Here is a 19,562-nt window from a genome sequence, read left to right on the forward strand (position 1 = left end):
CTACAGAACCCCCCAACATTACAGAACCCCCCTACACTACAGAACCCCCCTACATTTCAGAACCCCCTACACTACAGAACTCCCCTACATTACAGACCCCCCTACACTACAGAACCCCCCTACATTTCAGAACCCCTACACTACAGAACCCCCCTACATTACAGACCCCCCTACACTACAGAACCCCCCTACAATACAGAACTCCCCTTCAGACCCATAATGTACCTGAGTCTCAGGTCCTGAGATCAGCACAGGACTGCATGTCGAGTCACCTCCACCTGTGTAGACATAAAAGAGGAGGGGTAGGGGGAGGCGGCTTCACTCTGCTCGTCTGTGGGAGACAGCCGAACCGAGACTGATCAGAGCTGCTTCCACCGTGCTAGAGAGAAGGTGAATAGTTGCGAGTTCCGCCCCCCCCCCCCCCCTTGTGCCTACGTGTGTCACTCGAGTGCGGCTCCGAGGCTAGAACGCACCCACCCCCCACTGCAAACAGCAACTACAGCTCTCAAAGAGCCTGTCACTGGCGGCCCGCCCCCACTTATTACACCGCTGGCGGAACATCAGCGGCTGGCGTTAGAACCCGTGGCCGACTGCATGTCCCAGACATGCAGCCCAGCGGCCCGGCGGCCCCGGCCCTCCGGGCAAATGCCCGGTCTGCCCTATGGCCATTCCGGGCCTGATGCTGGCGCAACCAATTCTTGGCCTACAAACGCTTCCCTCCCTGTTCATGGACCGGCTTGTGTCAAAGTAAGAACCCCAACACGAAGCCCCTGCACAGCACAAACTCTACGACGAGTATGTAGACGAAACATGGTTTCAAAACGGTTGGCTGGTCAGAACGGACACCAGAAAGCACCGATAAACAGCAAGGCCTGAAAGAATGACCTGAATAGCAGAAGCAAGCAGACAATAAAAAATGCCTTTCAAAGCGTACTATACCAAGATATAGTCCACAAAGAGAAACAAATACTTACTGACTGCACGCACTGATTATCAGATACGCAAAGACAAGCACAAACCGAAGAGCAGTAGCGATCTGAATCACAAATCTGAAAAGCGCGAATCGTCTCTCCCCAAACTTCTACTAACACGAGATCAGCAGAAGGAGCCCAAAGGGTGCCAGACGTGGTGCTGAACTTCCTTTGTCTAGTCCCGCCGTACACGGCTTACGTCACCGCGTTCTTGGCAACCGCAAATTCCGACAACTTGGTCCGACCGTATGTATGCAACAGTTTCGGACGCAATCAGTCGGACAAAATCCGTCGGACAAAATCCAACGGATTTGGTTGACAGAATGTCCGACCGTGTGTACAAGGGCTAATAGTTGATCTATGGACAGATTCTCCCACCTGAGCTGTGGATCTCTGCAGCTCCTCCAGAGTTACCATGGGCCTCTCGGCTGTTTCTCTAATTAATGCTCTCCTTGCCATGCCCGGTCAGTTTAGGTGGATGGCCATGTCTTGGTAGGTTTGCAGTTCTCTTTCCATTTTTGGACAATGGATTGAACAGTGCTCCGTTAGATGTTCAAAGCTTGGGATATTTTTTATAACCTAATCCTGCTTTAAACCTCTCCACAACCTTATCCCTGACCTGTCTGGTGTGCTCCTTGGCCTTCATGATGCTGTGTGTTCACTAAGGTTCTCTAACAAACCACTAAGAGCTTCAAAGAACAGCTGTATTTATACTGAGATTAAAATACACACAGATGGACTTTATTTACTAATTAGGTGACTTCTGAAGGCAATTGGCCCCACTAGATTTTAGTTGGGAGTATCAGAGTAAAGGGGGCTGAATACAAATGCACACCACACTTTTCAGATATTTATTTGTAAAAAAAAAATTGAAAACCATTTATCATTTTTCCTTCCACTTCACAATTATATACCACCTTGTGTTGGTCTATTACATAAAATCCAAATAAAATGCATTTACGTTTTTGGTTGTAACATGAAAAATGTGGAAAATTTCAAGGGGCATGAATACTTTTTCAAGGCACTGTACTATTGACAATATTATTGTGTATCGCAAAGCTGCAAAATGATTGACGTTATGTATCTGAAATGCTACAGTAAACATAGCAATATAGTGAATTGAGGACACTGGCATGGCACAAACAACGTGCGTCTGTAGATTATCTCTGTAAACATTAATAACGGGAGTAATAGAACAGAGAAACCTGCTGATGGAGCAGAAAACTTTGACCCCCTCTTTCTTGCCGTTATATACAGTACACACAACCCTTCACTCCTTGCATTTGGGCCAGTCGAATCCTCTATTCTCATAGGTGAGTGATAGTTTGCCTGTACTGAAAACTATAGTGGAGGGTGGGATTATAGACCCTCACATATTAGAAGTATATAGATAGATAGATAGATAGATAGATAGATAGATAGATAGATAGATAGATAGATAGATAGATAGATAGATATGAATGAATATATATAGTTATATATCTATATCTATCTCTACAACTATATATATCTATCTATAATATCTCTAATATATAGAGAGAGAGATATATACTGTATGTATGTTAATATTATTATAATACATAATTTATATAGTGCTAACTGTGTTTGTGCAACATTTTACACACACCTATAGGGCACTTTTTTTTAATGATTTTGCTTTTGTTTTATTACAAATTTGCCTTCAAATTTTGCCTATTTTTAAATATTTAAAAAAAATGATCTGAAAAGCAGTGATGCTAAAGAACCTATGTTGGTCAAATGACTCCCTTCTGTCCAAAAACTTCACTTTTGTAACACTGATGCATTTTTTCACATCACTTAACATAGAAAAAAGGATGGAGCCAATTTCCCCCAAACAAATGAAAATTAGATCTTTGATAGCTATATGGTTGCAGTTCAACCATTAGTACTTTACTTAAAGGGGAGGGCCACCCTGAAAAACAAAAAAATGTTAAAAATTACAAAAAATCTAAAAAAAAAAATGAAAAATTTTTTTTTTTTTACTTACCAGAAATGCCTGTTGCTAGGCACTTTCTCCTAATCTTCCTCTTCCTCCTCCGCGGAGATCTTCTGTCTTCTGTCTTCGTCGCGGCGTCTTCTGGGTAATGAGTCGCGCTGTGTTCTGGGAACTGTGTGTTCCAGAACACAGCGCGTCCCATTCAGAAAGCGCTGCGGGACTCGCGCATGCGCAGTAGGAAACGGGCAGTGAAGCCATAAGGCTCCGCTGCCTGTTTCCCTTACAAGGGATGGCGGCGCCGGGACCTGAGAGCAGAGGGACGGGTCGGCCTCGGGCGGCCGACATCGCGGGCGTCCTGGACAGGTGAGTGTGTTTATTAAGTCAGCAGCTGTAGTGTTTGCAGCTGCTGACTTTTTTTTTTTTTTTTTTTTTTTTTTTTTTTTATAACCGGCCCTCCACTTTAAAGGCCTTTGATCTTAAAATATATTTTAATCTGGTAACTGCATGTGGTTAATTTTTGGAATCATAGCATTCAGCATATGAATTCCTTTTTTATTGCACATGCCTTCATTTATATTTTTTTCACAATACATGAAGACCAAATCACTTAGCATAAGTAATATTTGCAGGGTTTGGACAAAATATAACAATGCCAGAGGTGTTTATATACAGGTTCTCTTATTGTGGATGAAATAAAAAAGGAAGAGGAGATTGGCTAATTAAAATTCTACTTCCTACAAGACCAACTTTATTACAACTAGTGCCAATGCTGTTGTATTTTTGACCCTTTGGCTTTTTTGAAGCCAGACTCCTCTATAGGCTAAACCCTTCTAAGCCCTTGTACACATGGTCGGAGATTCCGACAACCAAATCTGACGGATTCTGTCCGTCGGATTTTGTCTGACGGATCTTGTTCAAAACTGTTGCATACACACGGTCAGACGAAGTTGTCGGAAAATCCAATCGTTCAGAACGTGATGAAGTTATTTCGTTACGATGGGACTACGTTCAGGCTAGTAGCCAATAGCTTTGGTGTAGGAATTTGATCTGAGCATGCGTGGCACTTTGTCCAATCGGAATTCTCTACACATGATTGGAGTATGTCCGATCGGAGCAGTTTGTCAGAAAATATTTCCAGAAAGTTGGAAAATTTGGTCTGACGGATATTCCGACGGAAAGAGTCCGATGCATACCACACACAGTCGTATTATCCGACAAAACGGTCCGATAGGACACATTCCGACGGATTCTCCGACCGTGTGTACAAGGGCTAACAGCAAAAGAAATGAGCGTTGTCTGCAGTATTGGTTGAGTTTTGTATAATCCGCATTTTGATTGAACGTAGATTGCAATTCATGAGTTCTAAAGGAAAGGAGAGACTTTCCTGCTTGTGTACCTGATGGACTTCAGTATACTGTATTATGTTTATGTATGTATTTTGTGTAAGGGTCCTTGCACATGAGAATGATGTATGAACACTGGATCTTCCTGGCAAAAATTTCCTGCCCAAAAAAAACATGAGTATCGCCTATATAGCATGTGCATTTACACAATATGCGTAATGCGTATGCGTGTAAAACTTTTTCTAGCTCCTACAATGCTAATAATATAGGGAGGTGTGATTTACACATGTATTTGTGCTTATTTTTACATAACGCACATGTATTTTTGCTCTTATGTATGTAAAATACTGACTAGTAATGCAGATTTTACTGATTTAAACACAGCATTCGTTTTCTGATATTTAAGCACCTGTGTGCATAGGGCCTTTGAAAGCAATGGGCTGCAGTTAGATCAGTAAAAAAAAAAAAAAAAATTACTAAAAATGTGATGTTTTGGCACCTGTGTGCAAGAGCCCTTAAAATTCCTACAACTAGTCTTCAAGTTTTTTCAGACTCTTATGTCCTTTATATTATAAAGTTCAAAAATGTCAGTATACAGTATGTGTGGGAAATTTGGAGTGGCCTTGAAGTAAATTTGAAATTAATTATTTGAGCATGGCTTGTAGCAATTGCATAGAATATATGGTGCTGCAGGACCAGTCAATACGATTTTCCAGCATTATGGATATTTACTGCATCTACAATTCTTTCAAGGTTTTTTTTACAATAGGAAAAGAGCAAACCTGGGAACTCAGCACAGTGATGTAACCAATCAAGTCGTTGAGAGATTGGAAAAAATGTCAGTTTAAGTTACCAGCATCTACCAAAAAGACAGAATGTCATTTTTGGATGGGCTCACACTTTAATGACCCATTTAGGATAGAATAATAACTAAAAAGTTATAAAATCCTATATAGTTCAGACATTATAGGAATATTCTATTCTAGAACATTGGTTCTCAACCACTGGACTGCAGCTTCCTGTCTGCTCTAGATTCTAGAGCCAGGACAGTTCTAAGCAATGCAGAGAATGCAAGAAGAGGTCCAGTGTTGAGACCTTTTGAACCCCATTGTGCTGGAATTGTGAGCTTGTGGTATCTTAAGAATTGGATGGAACTTGGTGTTGGACTGTTGGGAGGTCCTTACTTTTGGGGCATGGAAGGTTTTGAAAGAATTTACAGGACCCTGGTTGAGAAACACTGTTTTAGAAGGTTGGCTATATAGAATCACACTTGCCCTGGTAAATTGCCAATTCAGAAGATCAGGTAATTGTTTTTCTTTTTTACTGTTCATGGTTGTCTTTGCATTGTAGTAACCTTTCATGTATAATAAAATAAAGCACAATAAACTGTTACACTAATGTTAAAATAATTACCTGGATTACAGGCAAACAGTGACATCACCTTCAGAAGAGTCAGTTGTTAGCCTTGAAAGTCAGCAACTAAATATAAACTTTATATAAATAATGTAAATATATTTAAAAAAAAAATCTTTATTAAAGCAAAATGGATGGACAAAATCAACAAGCCTTTTCTCTCATGGTCACTTTGAGAATGGCTCTCCTATGTAAAGAGTACATGTCATCAAGGAACAGAACCCAAAGCCGTCAACTGTTTAGCACAACACAAGGCAGTAGTTAGCTCAAGAATCATCTTTGATACATCATTGGATTGTCCTAACACAGACACATGCCCCCACACTGCAACCTCTCCCATATACTCTAGTTTTATTGCAGGAATTAGCCCTGCTGCAAAGCATTTTATCAAAAATTTTAATTAAATGCCCGTGTTAAACAGGGGCAGAAAAATTGGGCCTTAGGCACTGGTGCTGGTGCCACCACACTGCAACCTCTCCCATATACTCTAGTTTTATTGCAGGAATTAGCCCTGCTGCAAAGCATTGCATCAAAAATTGTAATTAAACGCCCCTGTTAAACAGGGGCAGAAAAATTGGGCCTTAGGCACTGGTGCTGGTGCCACCACACTGCAACCTCTCCCATATACTCTATTTTTATTGCAGGAATTAGCCCTGCTGCAAAGCATTGCATCAAAAATTGTACTTATACGCCCCTGTTAAACAGGGGCAGAAAAATTGGGCCTTAGGCACTGGTGCTGGTGCCACCACACTGCAACCTCTCCCATATACTCTATTTTTATTGCAGGAATTAGCCCTGCTGCAAAGCATTGCATCAAAAATTGTAATTAAACGCCCCTGTTAAACAGGGGCAGAAAAATTGGGCCTTAGGCACTGGTGCTGGTGCCACCACACTGCAACCTCTCCCATATACTCTGGTTTTATTGCAGGTATTAGCCCTGCTGCAAAGCATTGCATCAAAAATTGTACTTAAACGCCCCTGTTAAACAGGGGCAGAAAAATTGGGCCTTAGGCACTGGTGCTGGTGCCACCACACTGCAACCTCTCCCATATACTCTATTTTTATTGCAGGAATTAGCCTTGCTGCAAAGCATTGCATCAAAAATTGTAATTAAACACCCCTGTTAAACAGGGGCAGAAAAATTGGGCTGATGGCATCACCCAGAGCCAGAAATGTTCTTCCAAGATATCAGCGGAGGAGGAAGAGGATAGACAATCAACATAACAGGACAGTCACTCAGCATCAGCATAGGCAGTCTTGAATGGATGTGATATTTCAAAAAAAATTATCCGGTTACATCAGCTTCAGGTGCTTGGTAGCTGTGGGTGATCCAAGACTGATTCATCTTGATGAAGGTCAGTCGATCAACTGATTCGGTGGACAAGCACACCCTGTGATCGGTAACAAAGCCACCAGCAGCACTGAAGGTGCGTTCCGAAAGAACGCTGGATGCAGGACAGGCCAGTAGCTCAATTGCATACTGTGCAAGCTCTGGCCAGTGATCCATCCTCAAGACCCAGTAAGCCAGAGGATTTTCGGTGGGAAAGGTGTCCAAGTCTGACCTTGCCCCTAGGTATTCCTGCACCATGTAAATCAGACGCTGGTGATGGTTGCTGGAACCGATCATACCTTGGGGCTGCGGACTAAAAAATTGTCTGAAAGCATCAGTCAGACGGCCACCTTCTCCACCGCTCCTTCTGACCGATGCCTCAGCAACACATTGTCCAGGACCAGGAGTTTGTAACCTCCCAGTCTCTGGGAACGCATTGCACAGACCTTTCTGCAAGGCCTCCCGGAGATGTCTCATCCTCTGCTCCCTCTGCGATGGCAAGATAAGGTCGGCAACCTTACCCTTGTACCGTGGATCAAGGAGAGTGGCCAGCCAGTATTGGTCCCTCTACTTGATCCAAAGAATACGAGGATCCTTCCACAGGCTTTGCAGGATCAGGGAGGCCATGCAGCGTAGGTTAGCTGAGGCATTCGGTCCGGAGTCCTCTGGGTCACTAAGGACAACATGATCCGCAGCTACCTCCTCCCAGCCACGTACAAGTCCACGTGTTTCTTGGGACTGTAAATCATCCCTTCAAGACTGCTGCTGCTGCTGATGCTGAGTACCAGCCTCCACCTCCATGCTGACACAATCATCCTCCTCCTCCTCTTCCTCCTCCTCATCCTCTTCCTGTGTGATGGGTGGCACAGCAGGAACACTGTCTGGATAAAGGGGGCCTTGAGAGGCAAGGAAGTCCTCCTCTTCCTGTCTCTGTTCTGCCTCATGTGCCCTGTCCATTATTCCACGCAGCGTATGCTCCAAGAGGTGGACAAGAGGTACAGTGTCACTGATGCATGCACTGTCACTGCTCACCATCCTTGTGGCCTCCTCAAACGGTGACAGGACAGTGCATGCATCCCTGATCATGCCCCACTGGCGTGGTGAGAAAAAACCGAGCTCCCCTGACCCTGTCCTGGTGCCGTAGTCGCACAGGTACTCATTGATGGCCCTCTGCTGCATGTGCAGCCGCTGCAGCATGGCCAACGTTGAGTTCCACCTGGTGGGCATGTCACATATAAGGTGGTTCTTGGGCAGGTTCAACTCCTTTTGGAGCTCAGTCAGCCGAGCACAGGCATTAAATGATCGGCGGAAATGCACACAGACTTTCCTGGCCTGCTTCAGGACATCCTGTAAGCCCGGGTACCTGCCCAAGAACCGCTGCACCACCAGGTTAAGGACGTGAGCTACACCGGGCACATGGGTCAGTTGTCCCTGTCGGAGGGCGGAGAGGAGGTTGGTGCCATTGTCGCAAACCACCATTCCTGGCTTAAGCTGGCATGGCGTCAACCCCCTCTCGGCCTGCCCCTGCAGAGCTGACAAAACATCCGCCCCAGTGTGGCTCCTGTCCCCCAAACAAACCAGCGCAAGCACGGCATGGCATCGTTTTGCCTGCGTACTTGCGTAGCCCCTGGAACGCCTACGGAGCACCGCTGGTTCTGAGGACAGAGCACTGGAAGAGGCAATGGAGGAAGAAGAAGAGGAGGGGGTGGAGGAGAGAGGTGTGTCACAACCAATAGTAGCATTTTGGAGGCGTGGTGGCGGAACAACCTCCAACACTACTGCACCTTGTCCTGTATCCTTCCCAGCTGCCAGAATAGTGACCCAATGGGCCGTGAAAGACAGGTAACGTCCCTGTCCATGCCTGCTGGACCATGAGTCAGCGGTAATATGCACCTTACCGCTGACCGCCCTGTCCAGCGAGGCAAGGACATTGCCTTCCACATGCCGGTAGATAGCCAGAATCGCCTTCCATGAGAAAAAGTGGTGTTTGGGGACCTGCCACTGAGGAACCGCACATTGTACAAACTCACGGAAGGGGGCCGAGTCTACCAACTGAAAAGGCAGCAGTTGAAGTGCTAGCAATTTAGCCAAGCTAGCATTCAACCGCTGGGCATGTGGATGGCTGGGAGTGAACTTCTTTCGCCGGTCAAGCAGCTGGGGCAGGGACATTTGCCTGCTATAATCGGACGTGGGTGTACTGCTAGCAGAGTGCCCGGAAGCACTTGGCTGTGACACACCTAATTGTACACCTTCATTCCTCTCAGAGCAGGTTTCAGAGAGGACTGAAGGTCTAGTGGGGTTGGAGATGCCAGCTGATGAGGAGCAAGGAGAGGTCCGCTTTGTTCTTTGGTGTGGGTCTTTGAGGTACGCTTGCCAACGAGCTGCATGGCAGGTCAACATATGTCTGGTCAAGCATGTGGTGCCCAAGCGGCTGATGTTTTGGCCACGCGAGATACGCTTGAGACATATGTTGCAAATAGCAGCGGTGCGATCTGATGCACTCGTCTCAAAAAAGGCCCACACCAAAGAACTTTTAGAATAGCGCGCAGAGGCAGCGCCCTGCACAGGCGGAGCTCTGCGGTGGGATTCAGTCGGTGTGCTGCCCCTAAGCTGGCCCCCGGAGGGCATCCTGCCTCGTTGGACATGTGCCTCCTCCTCCTCCTCCTCCTTCTCTCTCCTACCAGGCACCCACGTGGAGTCAGTGCCCTCATCATCCCCTCCCTCTTCATCGCTGTAGCAAACCTGGCAATATGCTGCAGCTTGTGGAACATGACTGCCAGATTGCTGTCCTTCTTGAGCATCCCCTCTCTCTGCATTCACGCTACTGCCTTCCTCTAGCTGAGTGTCATCATCAGAGGCTACAAAACACTGGGCATCCTCCTGGAGCATGTACCCAACACTGTGCTCAAAGAGTTCAGGAGACTCCTCAGGAGGATGTGGTGGGTCTAGGGAAGGAGTCACTGATGATGACATTGAGACGAGGGAAGACGATGCGTTGGCAGCTGCTTTGCTAGTACCCTGAGACTGGGTGAGAGAGGATGAGGAGGATGAAGAGGGCTTGGTCATCCACTCTACCAAGTCATTGGCATGTTGCGGTTCAACATGTCCAGCTGCCGAAAAGAAGGACAAGCGTGTCCCATGGCCACGTGGTAATGAACAATGCACCGCGTCCACGACCAGCACTGTTGTCTCTAGACACAGAGCCTGCTTGCCCTCTTTTATCGGCTCGCGCCTGTCTGCCTCTCCTTGCTGGCCTTCCAGACATGGTAATGGCCTGAAGGGAGTTGGGTAAAACAGCAGTTGGGTAGTGTATATTGTGCTGGAGGCACACAACACCCACTAACTCCTGCAGATGCCTTTATTATAGAACACCAGAGATAAAGGGGTATACTGTAATGGAGTCACACAACACCCACTAAGCCCTGCAGATGGCTCTATTAGAGAACAGCAATAAAGGGTAGATACAGGTGTATATTGTGCTGGAGGCACAAAACACCCACTAACTCCTGCAGATGCCTATATTATAGAACACCAGAGATAAAGGTGTATATACAGCTGTATACTGTGCTGTGCTGGAGGCACACACAACTTCCAATAACTCCTGCAGATGGCAAGTGGGCTCAAATAGAGAAGAGCTATGTAGGTGGATGTAGCGGTGTGTACTGGGTACAGAGCACGCAGACAGCACGCACAAGCTCCTAACACTACTGACTGCAAGCTCTATTATAAAAGATAGATCACTAGCTATATAGGTGAGGTGAATATAGCGGTGTATACTGCGGTCAGGGCACGCAGACAACAACCACTACAGAAGAGCAAGATCGAAAATCGGCCGATAACGATCGGTGTGTACTGTGTTGAAGGTACACAGAACACCCACTAACTGCTTCAGACGCCAACACACTACACAAGGCCGCCGCGCTGGCGGCCTTATATAGTGTGGGGCGTGTACTACACAGCCTGAGCTATGATTGGCCACAGGCATCCTGCCTGTGGCCAATCATGGCTCTCCTCGCTGCTGGCGCTTTGATTGGTCAAGCATGCGGGGTCACAGTGCATGCTTGGCCAATCATGAGCCAGCAATGCACTGCGATGACGCAGTGCATTGTGGGCCGTGAGCGCCACACGAATTTGGCGCGAACGGCCCATAATGTTCGGAATTCGCCGAACGGGCGAACAGCCGATGTTCGAGTCGAACGTATGTTCATCTCGAACACGAAGCTCATCCCTATCAGGCAAGCCCCACACCATATAACTGTTTGTAGAGCTAAGGGAGCTTGCACAATTACATTGTAACCTGTATGGTCAACTTAAAGAGGAAGTAAACCCCTTCAAACCACTTTGACCTACAGGTAAGCCTAGATTAAGGCTTACCTGTAGGTCCAAGCAATATCTCCTAAACCTATATGGTTTAGGAGATATTTGCCCGAAAATGGGCACCGCTGTCTACGGCGCATGCGCCGTAGACAGCGGCGCGCAGGCGCACTAAATGCGGCAAGTCCAAGAATGGATTTGCCTAATTTGTCGACTCCCGTGCGCATGCGCGGGAGTGACGTCATCGCGGCTTCGCCGAATGGCAACGGCGGAGCTGCGAGACGCGACTCCCGTGCGCATGCGCGGGAGTGACGTCATCGCGGCTTCGCCGCTGTCATTGGTCGGAGCTGCGAGACGCCACCAGCAAGATGGATGCGGCGGACTACAGGGATCAGCGGCGACTTCGCTGGCTCCTGTGTCAGGTAAGTGACACATAATGAGCTACTATGCGATGCATAGTAGTCCATTATGCTTTACCTTTGCAGGGAAAAAAAGAGGAAGTAAACCCATCAGGGTTTACTTCCTCTTTAAGTGCCGGTTCACACTAGTGCGATGCGAGAACCCTGTGAATCAACTGCGGGTTCCCGCATCGCACTCGACACGCACAGCAGTTCACACTGCCATATGCGAACTGCTGGGGAGTGTCATTATATGTTAATGACACCCCCATTTCAGCTCGCATATCGTACTGCGAACTGACAGTTCGAACACATGTGTGATCCGATTCCGGTCCGAACAGAAAAAAGGGTCCTGTGCGTGTTTGGACCGAATGCGGTGCGATATAAGACATACTATCTGTATGGCTGACATCGCACTGACATTGCATGTAATGAACAGCAGTGCGCTGCGAATTACATGCGATGTCTGGCATCGCGCTAGTGTGAACTGGCACTTAAAGGATATCTAAACCTAAGAACAAAAATTTAACCTATTGTTTATCAGTCCTGAGAGGTGGTATCTGCATTAGTTCTCTGCAAGTAGAAAAAATACTTTTGAAATGTTTTTGAAAAAGTCATTGACCTTTTAGTTATCTTCTGTTAACTATACCCCCTTCCCTATGGAATGGAGATGAAGTAATGGGGTGGTCCTTGTAATCTAAAGCAAGAGAGCAGGTCTAGGGTGACAACATTGCTCTCCTATAGATAAAGTGTAGTGGATGAGCATAGTCACCCTGGGGCAGGAAATGTATTATTTACAGCATGACCAGGTGAAAATAAAGTCAAAAACAAATACAGTCACTTGATCTAAGGTGAGCTGTAATATATTACATTTTTGGGCTTGGATACTCTTTAAGCTTTGGGCCAGCTTCCATATAAAATGCTAAAACATTGTATAACAATAGTGATCACAATAACCACAATATCCAGCCCTTCTCACCCAATATACCGTACTTACCCTATATAAGTAACTCTGTTCACAGAAAGAAAAGCTATAAAGTAAATCACTCTTCTAGGAATTTACTGTTCCTTCCTGTACTTTATGCAAGTGTGAAGCAATCATCTGAAACACTCTTCTCTTACCTGCTGAACATATACGTTTTACAATCTATTATACCCGTGACTAAATAAACACCATTTATAGTGGTAATAACTAAAGAAATACCAAGATAACGGACAAAAAAAGCTAAAGGTGATACAGACAATACTTGAAAGTTTAAAAACTGTAATATGAAATCTGAAGATGAGTATTAAAAAATAATTAAATATTTAATATTAATTAATATATATATAGATCTAGATAGATAGATGGATAGATAGATAGATAGATAGATAGATAGATAGATAGATAGATAGATAGATAGATAGATAGATAGATACAGTATTTCACAAAACTGAGTACACCCCTCACATTTTTGTAAATATTTTATTATTACTTTTCATATGACAACACTGAAGAAATTACACTTTGCTACAATGTAAAGTAGTGAGTGTAATTTTTTTTTCTGATCCTCAGAGAGTTCTTTGTCATGAGGTGCCATGTTGAACTTCCAGTGACCAGTATGAGAGAGTGAGAGCAATAACACCAAATTTATCACACCTGCTCCCCATTCACACCTGAGACCTTGTAACACTAACAAGTCCCATGGCACCAGGGAGGGAAAATGGCTAATTGGTCCCAATTTGGACATTTTCACCTAGGGATGTACTCAATTTTTTTGCCAGTAGTTTAGACATTAACGGCTGTGTGTTATTTTGAGGGGACAGCAAATTTACACTGTTATACAAGCTGTACACTCACTACTTTACATTGTAGCAAAGTGTAATTCAGTGTTGTCGCATGAAAAGATATTATCAAATATTTATAAAAATATGAGATACTGTATATACAGTATGACATGTTTCACTTAGTAAATTAGTATTAAAGGGTCGTTTAAGATGTAGTTTCTTTCCAATTGTAGTCCATTCCCATATAGAGTGTTCAGTATGACAAAGTGATAAGTCAGATTTTTTTCTGATTTGTCATACTATACTTTATATGTATGATTCCCGCTCAGTGCAGCTCACCTTTTTAACACATATGATACATTTGAGTGTGCGGCTGCCCCATTGCACATTGACTATGGGGACGGGGTCACTTTTTTGGCCCTGCTTCCCCAGCTGTCCATCAGCTTTATAAGTAATGTGTACTTATGTTGCGCTCAGCTGGACCAATGAGGAGGAAAAAGGAAAGAGGGACAGAGGGCCTCTGTTCCCGAATGAGGGATAGTCCCTCAAAATCAGGGATAACTGGGAGCTATGTGTTTTAATACATAAGATATTTCTATATTAATAGATCATTTTTATCTTCACTCCAGTATAACACCAAAACAACAAGAGAACATCTGAGAACATTGCCTTCAACATGCCATTCACCAGCAACAACCCACAGGTACCCCTCTCTGACATTAAACTGGGCATCGATGACACGCCGGTAAAGGTTCCATTAGATGATACTCCAACAGGTAAGGCTGAACAATACTAAATCACTAACATTTATATACTCTCAGCCATAGGTTCTGTTTCAATATTAGGGCACGAAATCTAAATCTCAAGATCATGTTTTGGAATATGACACTTACTTCTGTGCTCCTGATCCAGGGATCTTCATCTTTAAAATGTCAACCCAAGGCCCTTGCAGGCATTTTTGCTCACTGCCCTGTACAGGTCCAAAACTTGTTATTGGCCCCCAAGATGTCCCTTTTTCCAACAAGCAAGCCTACATAGACCAGGGTTCAGGGCATGTAAGCTTTGAAACAGTTTAGATTCAAATTTCTGGCTCATAAGAACAGTATGGTATGTGTAATTTACTTTAACGCTTTCTCCTACCTTTTTATTTTGGAACTTGAGAAAGAGGGAAGCCTTCGTGCAGAGTGTGCAACATGCTGTGAAGAGAAACTACTCACAGTATACACTGCATACGCAGCAGTACTTGTTTCTGCAAAATATTCCTTAATTACTATGCCACAAATGAGCATCTCACAGGCACAAAAATAACTCAAGACAGAGGATTAATATTATTATTTTAATTAACATATTCAATTTCATATGTTTTTCACCCCACAAAGAATAGATATAGAGATAGATATAGACATAAAAACTAAGACTATGCAGTATATAACATAGAATACACGGTACAGAGGTCAAGCGTGTGTAATGCACAACATGGCATATAGACTGTAGCTGTTAGGAGTATGTAATGTACAATATAGCTTGTGGAGTGCTTCAGGCAAGAGTATAATATAATGTAATATGCAAAATGCCATATTCAGTACAATGCAGCGGTCAATACAATATAACATACAATGCGGCAGATATAGTGGAGGGATCAGGCCTATTTAATATACAGCAAACCTCATATAGTGCTTGGGTCAGGAGTATGTAGCATACAACATAGCATATTGGGTTCCATGGTCAGGATTATATAATGTACAACACAAAGTATATAATTGAATGTACTGTGAGGCTATGTAATGCACAGCATATGGGATGCGTGAGTCATGTGAATGTACAACTTGACTTCTACAGTACAGCTTTTTTGTAAATTACAACGTAGAATATTTAGGGCATTAGTTGGGAGTATGCAACATACAGCATAGCGTATGGAGTGCAGGGGTTATGAATAAATAAAATAGTGCCCCTCACATTGCTGGTCAGTGACACGTAAAAATGCCCCAACATTGGTGGTCAAGTGGAGAAAGAATGCCCTGGTGGTCAATAGAAGAAGCAAAAGGTGATTAACAGGAGGGAAAAATTATATGGCATTGATTCAAAATACTAACCACAACATACAAGGCCATCCACAACATTGCCCCCCAGCTACATCATCAACCTCATCTGCAGATATCATCCAAATAATCTTCTCCACTCCTCCCAAGACCCCTGCTCTCTAGCTCCCTTGTTACCTCCTCCTATGTTCACCTCCAGGACTTCTCCAGAGCCTCTCCCATCCTCTGGAACTCCATGCCCCAGTATGTCCACTCAGCCCCTACCCCCATTTATTCAGGAAACCCTATCCCACATCCACATAGGATCTGTACCTGAGTCACCTCCATCAGATCATCCCCCGCAGCTTTTAACTTTTGTACCACCTTCCCCTTCCTTTAGATTGTAAGCTCCATGAGCAGGGCCCTCCTGTCCCTTCTGTATTGAACTGTGTTGTAATTTACTGTCCCCCCTCTACATTGTAAAGCACTACACAAACTGTTGGTGCTATATAAATTATGTATAATAATATAATAATAATAATAATTGATAGTCAATGCAAAGATAAAATGCTTGAGTGTTGGTGTGAGTAGAGTAAGGCCGCGTACACACGCGCGGACTGTTCGCCCAACTTTGTCCGCTGAACAGTGTTTGGGCGGACAGTCCGCTCGTGTGTGGGCTTTCAGCGGACAGTTTCAGCGGACAGTTTGACGAACAAGGTTTTTCGGAAATTCCGTAAAACTGTCCGCTGAAACCTTGTTTGAGCGAACAGTCCGCCCGTGTGTAGGCTTGTTCGTCAAACTAAGTTGCGCGCATGCTCAGAAAGGATTTACACGCCGAAAGTTATAATGCAGTGTATAGGACGTCGTATTCTTCATCCCGTCGTACGTGCCGTTCACGTCATCGCGCACGGTTTCAGCAAACTGTTCGTTCGTCGTGTGTGGCCATGTCCGTCCATGCTAATTTTGAGCGGACTGTTTGCCGAAACTGTTTGACGGACAAAGTTGGGCGAACAGTCCCCGCGTGTGTACGCGGCCTTAGAGGGAGAAAGACTGCTCCAGCCTAAGAAGTCAGCAACAAAAGATTCCCCCTAATGGGACTTTAAATGAGGTGGGCACCATTTGGCCAAAAAGCATCATACCAGTAATTGAAGTATAAAGTATATGCGTTTATTCAGGTAAAAGTCATGCATACATTAGTATCATCAGAAATGGCCAGTTGTAAAACAAAATACATGAAAACTAGACAATGGTAAATAAATGGATGATAAGCATGTAGCACACGGCATTGGTGTACCCTAGGAGTGGAAAATATGTGATACACAAGCATTTAGTGTACCCGACGTGTTTCACGAGACCCAGCTCGCTCTTCAGGAGTTGATGCATGTACAGATGTACCTAAGATAGAAGAATATAAATGGGTAGGTGGTATAGAATTGATGGAGTAGTTGCAGAGCGTGGGAGCCATAATATGGGGTCCCATACTCACCACTAAATGAGGCCAGGACAGCAGGTGTGCAATTCCCGGAGGTAGCAGCAGGTGTCTCAACCGGGAGCCGTGCAGGCGGAGCTGAACGGGACCCCGGAGGGGCAAACTAGAGGACAGTCATGGTGCGCATGTGAGAGTGTGTCCCCAGGAGTCTCACTGAATCCATGTGTATTGGAAACTATAGGCATAAAAAAGTAGACATGTGCACACTGAAATATTTCATTTTGAAATTTTGTTTTTGTCTGAAAAATACATTTATTTAGTTACCCCCGAAATTCTTTTTTATTTATTTTGTTTAGTTAAAAAATGCATTCATCCAAAAATCCGAAATAATTGAGGTTGAATCTGTCATTGAAGGCTCATGGTGTCTGTCGAAAGTTCTAAGAAGATTTGACGGAGCAGCTAAACTGTACGACACCACAATCATACATTTCCGTTCGAATGTTCTGCCTACAAGCTATAGTATAATTCTAATGTTGTATGACACTAGTAACAATTATATTTGTTAAATACTATTACTAGTCAACCAACATTAGAATTCTTCTATAGCCTATGGGCAGAGCATTTGACCATAAATGTCCGTTTGCGGCAACTGCTTAGTCGAATCTTCGTGTCAAATCTTTTCTCTCTATGTCGAATAATCTTGGACTAATAGAGTTAGGTTAGGCACATTCGACCTTTTCTGCTATTTTCTCTATAGTGTTGAATCTTTTCTCTCTATGTAGAATAATTTAGAAATAATAGAGCTAAGGTTAGGCACATTTAACCACAGGTTCAATGGACACAGATCGCTATTGTCAGTGTCATGTTGAATCTCCTATCTATATTGAACTGTTGCAACGAAAACGAAAATAAAGCATTTGTATTTGTCTATTATCTTTCGGTTTTCGGATTTTGCACGTTCTGCTTTAACAAACGATAACGAAAATACCCGAAATTTGGACAAAGATGCATTCAGATGAAAACAAATGCACGTGTCTATAAAAAAGTATATTCCTGTATTAAGTACTAATGATATGTATGAATAGAAAGCCTGAGCCAAGAATAGTAGGGGCATAGGAGACTGAAATGGGAAAGGAAAATGGTGAAGAAATGCCAGCAAGTGATAAGAGTCAGAGAAGTGAAAAAGAGAGAAAGAAAAAAAGAAAAAGAGAGTGAAAAAAAGCCAAATTAAAATTGAAATAGAACTGGTGACAAAAAAATCTAAAAGTAAGATGAATGCTCAGAGTGAGCCATGTGCAAGTAATGAAGTATACCTGGGATTGGTGGAAGTAGATGGGTCTGGTAGGTCTAGGCAGGTGAAACAGGTGTGTGTGTCCTCTGTGTCAGCCCTCCAATATATAACCCCAGGAGATCCAGCAGGGCTCCTCCCCAAACCTAAAAAGTTAGTGGGAGGAAAAGAAGCTTTGGCATGGGGGAAGAAAGCATGCCCTGGTTTCAGTGAATAATTATTCCTCCCCTGACCCCTTATAGATGGTGGTCAGGGTGGACCAATCCTGCCTAAGTGCTATTATCTGTGATTAATTACCTTAACATATGTTCCAGGATCCACTTTGCTGCATCACCCAGCCACCTCTTAGTGAGGTCATAGCCAAAACTATATGGATACTGTTGGGCAGTAGATCACTTTGCCCAAAAGTGCTAGCATAGATCCAGTGCCAAATACTAGAATGAGTGTTCTAAATAAAGAGAAAATCTGGATGCAACCATTTTCATTCACATATTTTGAACATCAAGCCCCAATACTTCTAAATGTTGGAGAATGTAATCTTGCAGCATTATTTTTTTATATAGATTCCTCATACACAACATCTATGGATCTGCCCCATGAAGAGCCAAATGAAGATATTGACCCCTGGGCCTTGCCTGAACTTCAGCCATCTGGTCCCTCCTGGAAAGGTGGGTTCTGAATGAGGTTATTTAAAGTTTGTTTGGCCTAGTTGACATTGGGTATACATCTAAATCCCAAACCTATTCTTAGTTTTGGATAGAGAAGGACATTAATAAAACCCTCGTCAAGTGTTTGTGTGCATGTGTTTTTTTGTGTATTTAATTTGGGAAGATATCCCATCACCTCCTGTCCCAGAAACACAACAGAAATTGAGAGGAAATCTCTCCAAATTGAGGATCTTCTATTAGACTATTGCCACTGGAACAGGTTTTTATGTGGTATGATTTCATCTTACCTTCTGTTCCACTAAAACTGTAAAATTCTAAAGTTCCCTTGACTTTTTCTCCCGGGGACAATGATGATTAAGACAAATAAAGAGAGTTAATCTTCACAGCAAGGACAACATTAAAGCCCTTTGAGGGGTTCTACCCCTTTCATACTCAAGCCAAAAAAGATTGGACTTTAGAAATACTTAAAATACTAAATGAGTGATATAATATATGTTTTATCTTCTCTGCAGAGATGAACAATAAAGAGAGAGTGAAAAGAGTTATGATGGCGCTGGTCAAAAGTTTCCTACTCCTAGGGTTTCTCTATTTGTTCATCTGCTCTTTGGATGTTCTAAGTTCAGCTTTCCAGCTAGTTGGAAGTAAGTAAACTGCAAAACAAAAAGT

At 43.8% G+C, this 19,562-nt stretch overlaps 1 protein-coding gene across 2 annotated transcripts in view; it reads left to right on the top strand.

Annotated features, from left to right (window-relative positions):
- The first annotated feature begins 2,175 nt into the window (after nt 1-2,175).
- LOC143973962 (sodium-dependent phosphate transport protein 2C-like) overlaps nt 2,176-19,562 on the top strand; it is a 40,613-nt gene continuing 23,226 nt past the window's right edge. Inside the window, exons 1-4 of one of the 2 annotated variants that reach the window (XM_077474894.1) lie at nt 2,176-2,284; nt 14,123-14,269; nt 18,792-18,896; nt 19,409-19,537. In XM_077474894.1, coding sequence (XP_077331020.1) covers nt 14,170-14,269; nt 18,792-18,896; nt 19,409-19,537 — 334 coding nt within the window. In that variant the 5' untranslated portion in view covers nt 2,176-2,284; nt 14,123-14,169. The remainder of the gene's footprint in view (nt 2,285-14,122; nt 14,270-18,791; nt 18,897-19,408; nt 19,538-19,562) is intronic. The other variant, XM_077474903.1, reaches the window with a different exon arrangement.

Source organism: Lithobates pipiens, unplaced genomic scaffold (genome assembly GCF_037356315.1).
Source record: "Lithobates pipiens isolate NorthernLeopardFrog02 unplaced genomic scaffold, aLitPip1_a1.2 Scaffold_1, whole genome shotgun sequence".
NCBI classification, from domain to species: Eukaryota; Metazoa; Chordata; class Amphibia; order Anura; family Ranidae; genus Lithobates; species Lithobates pipiens.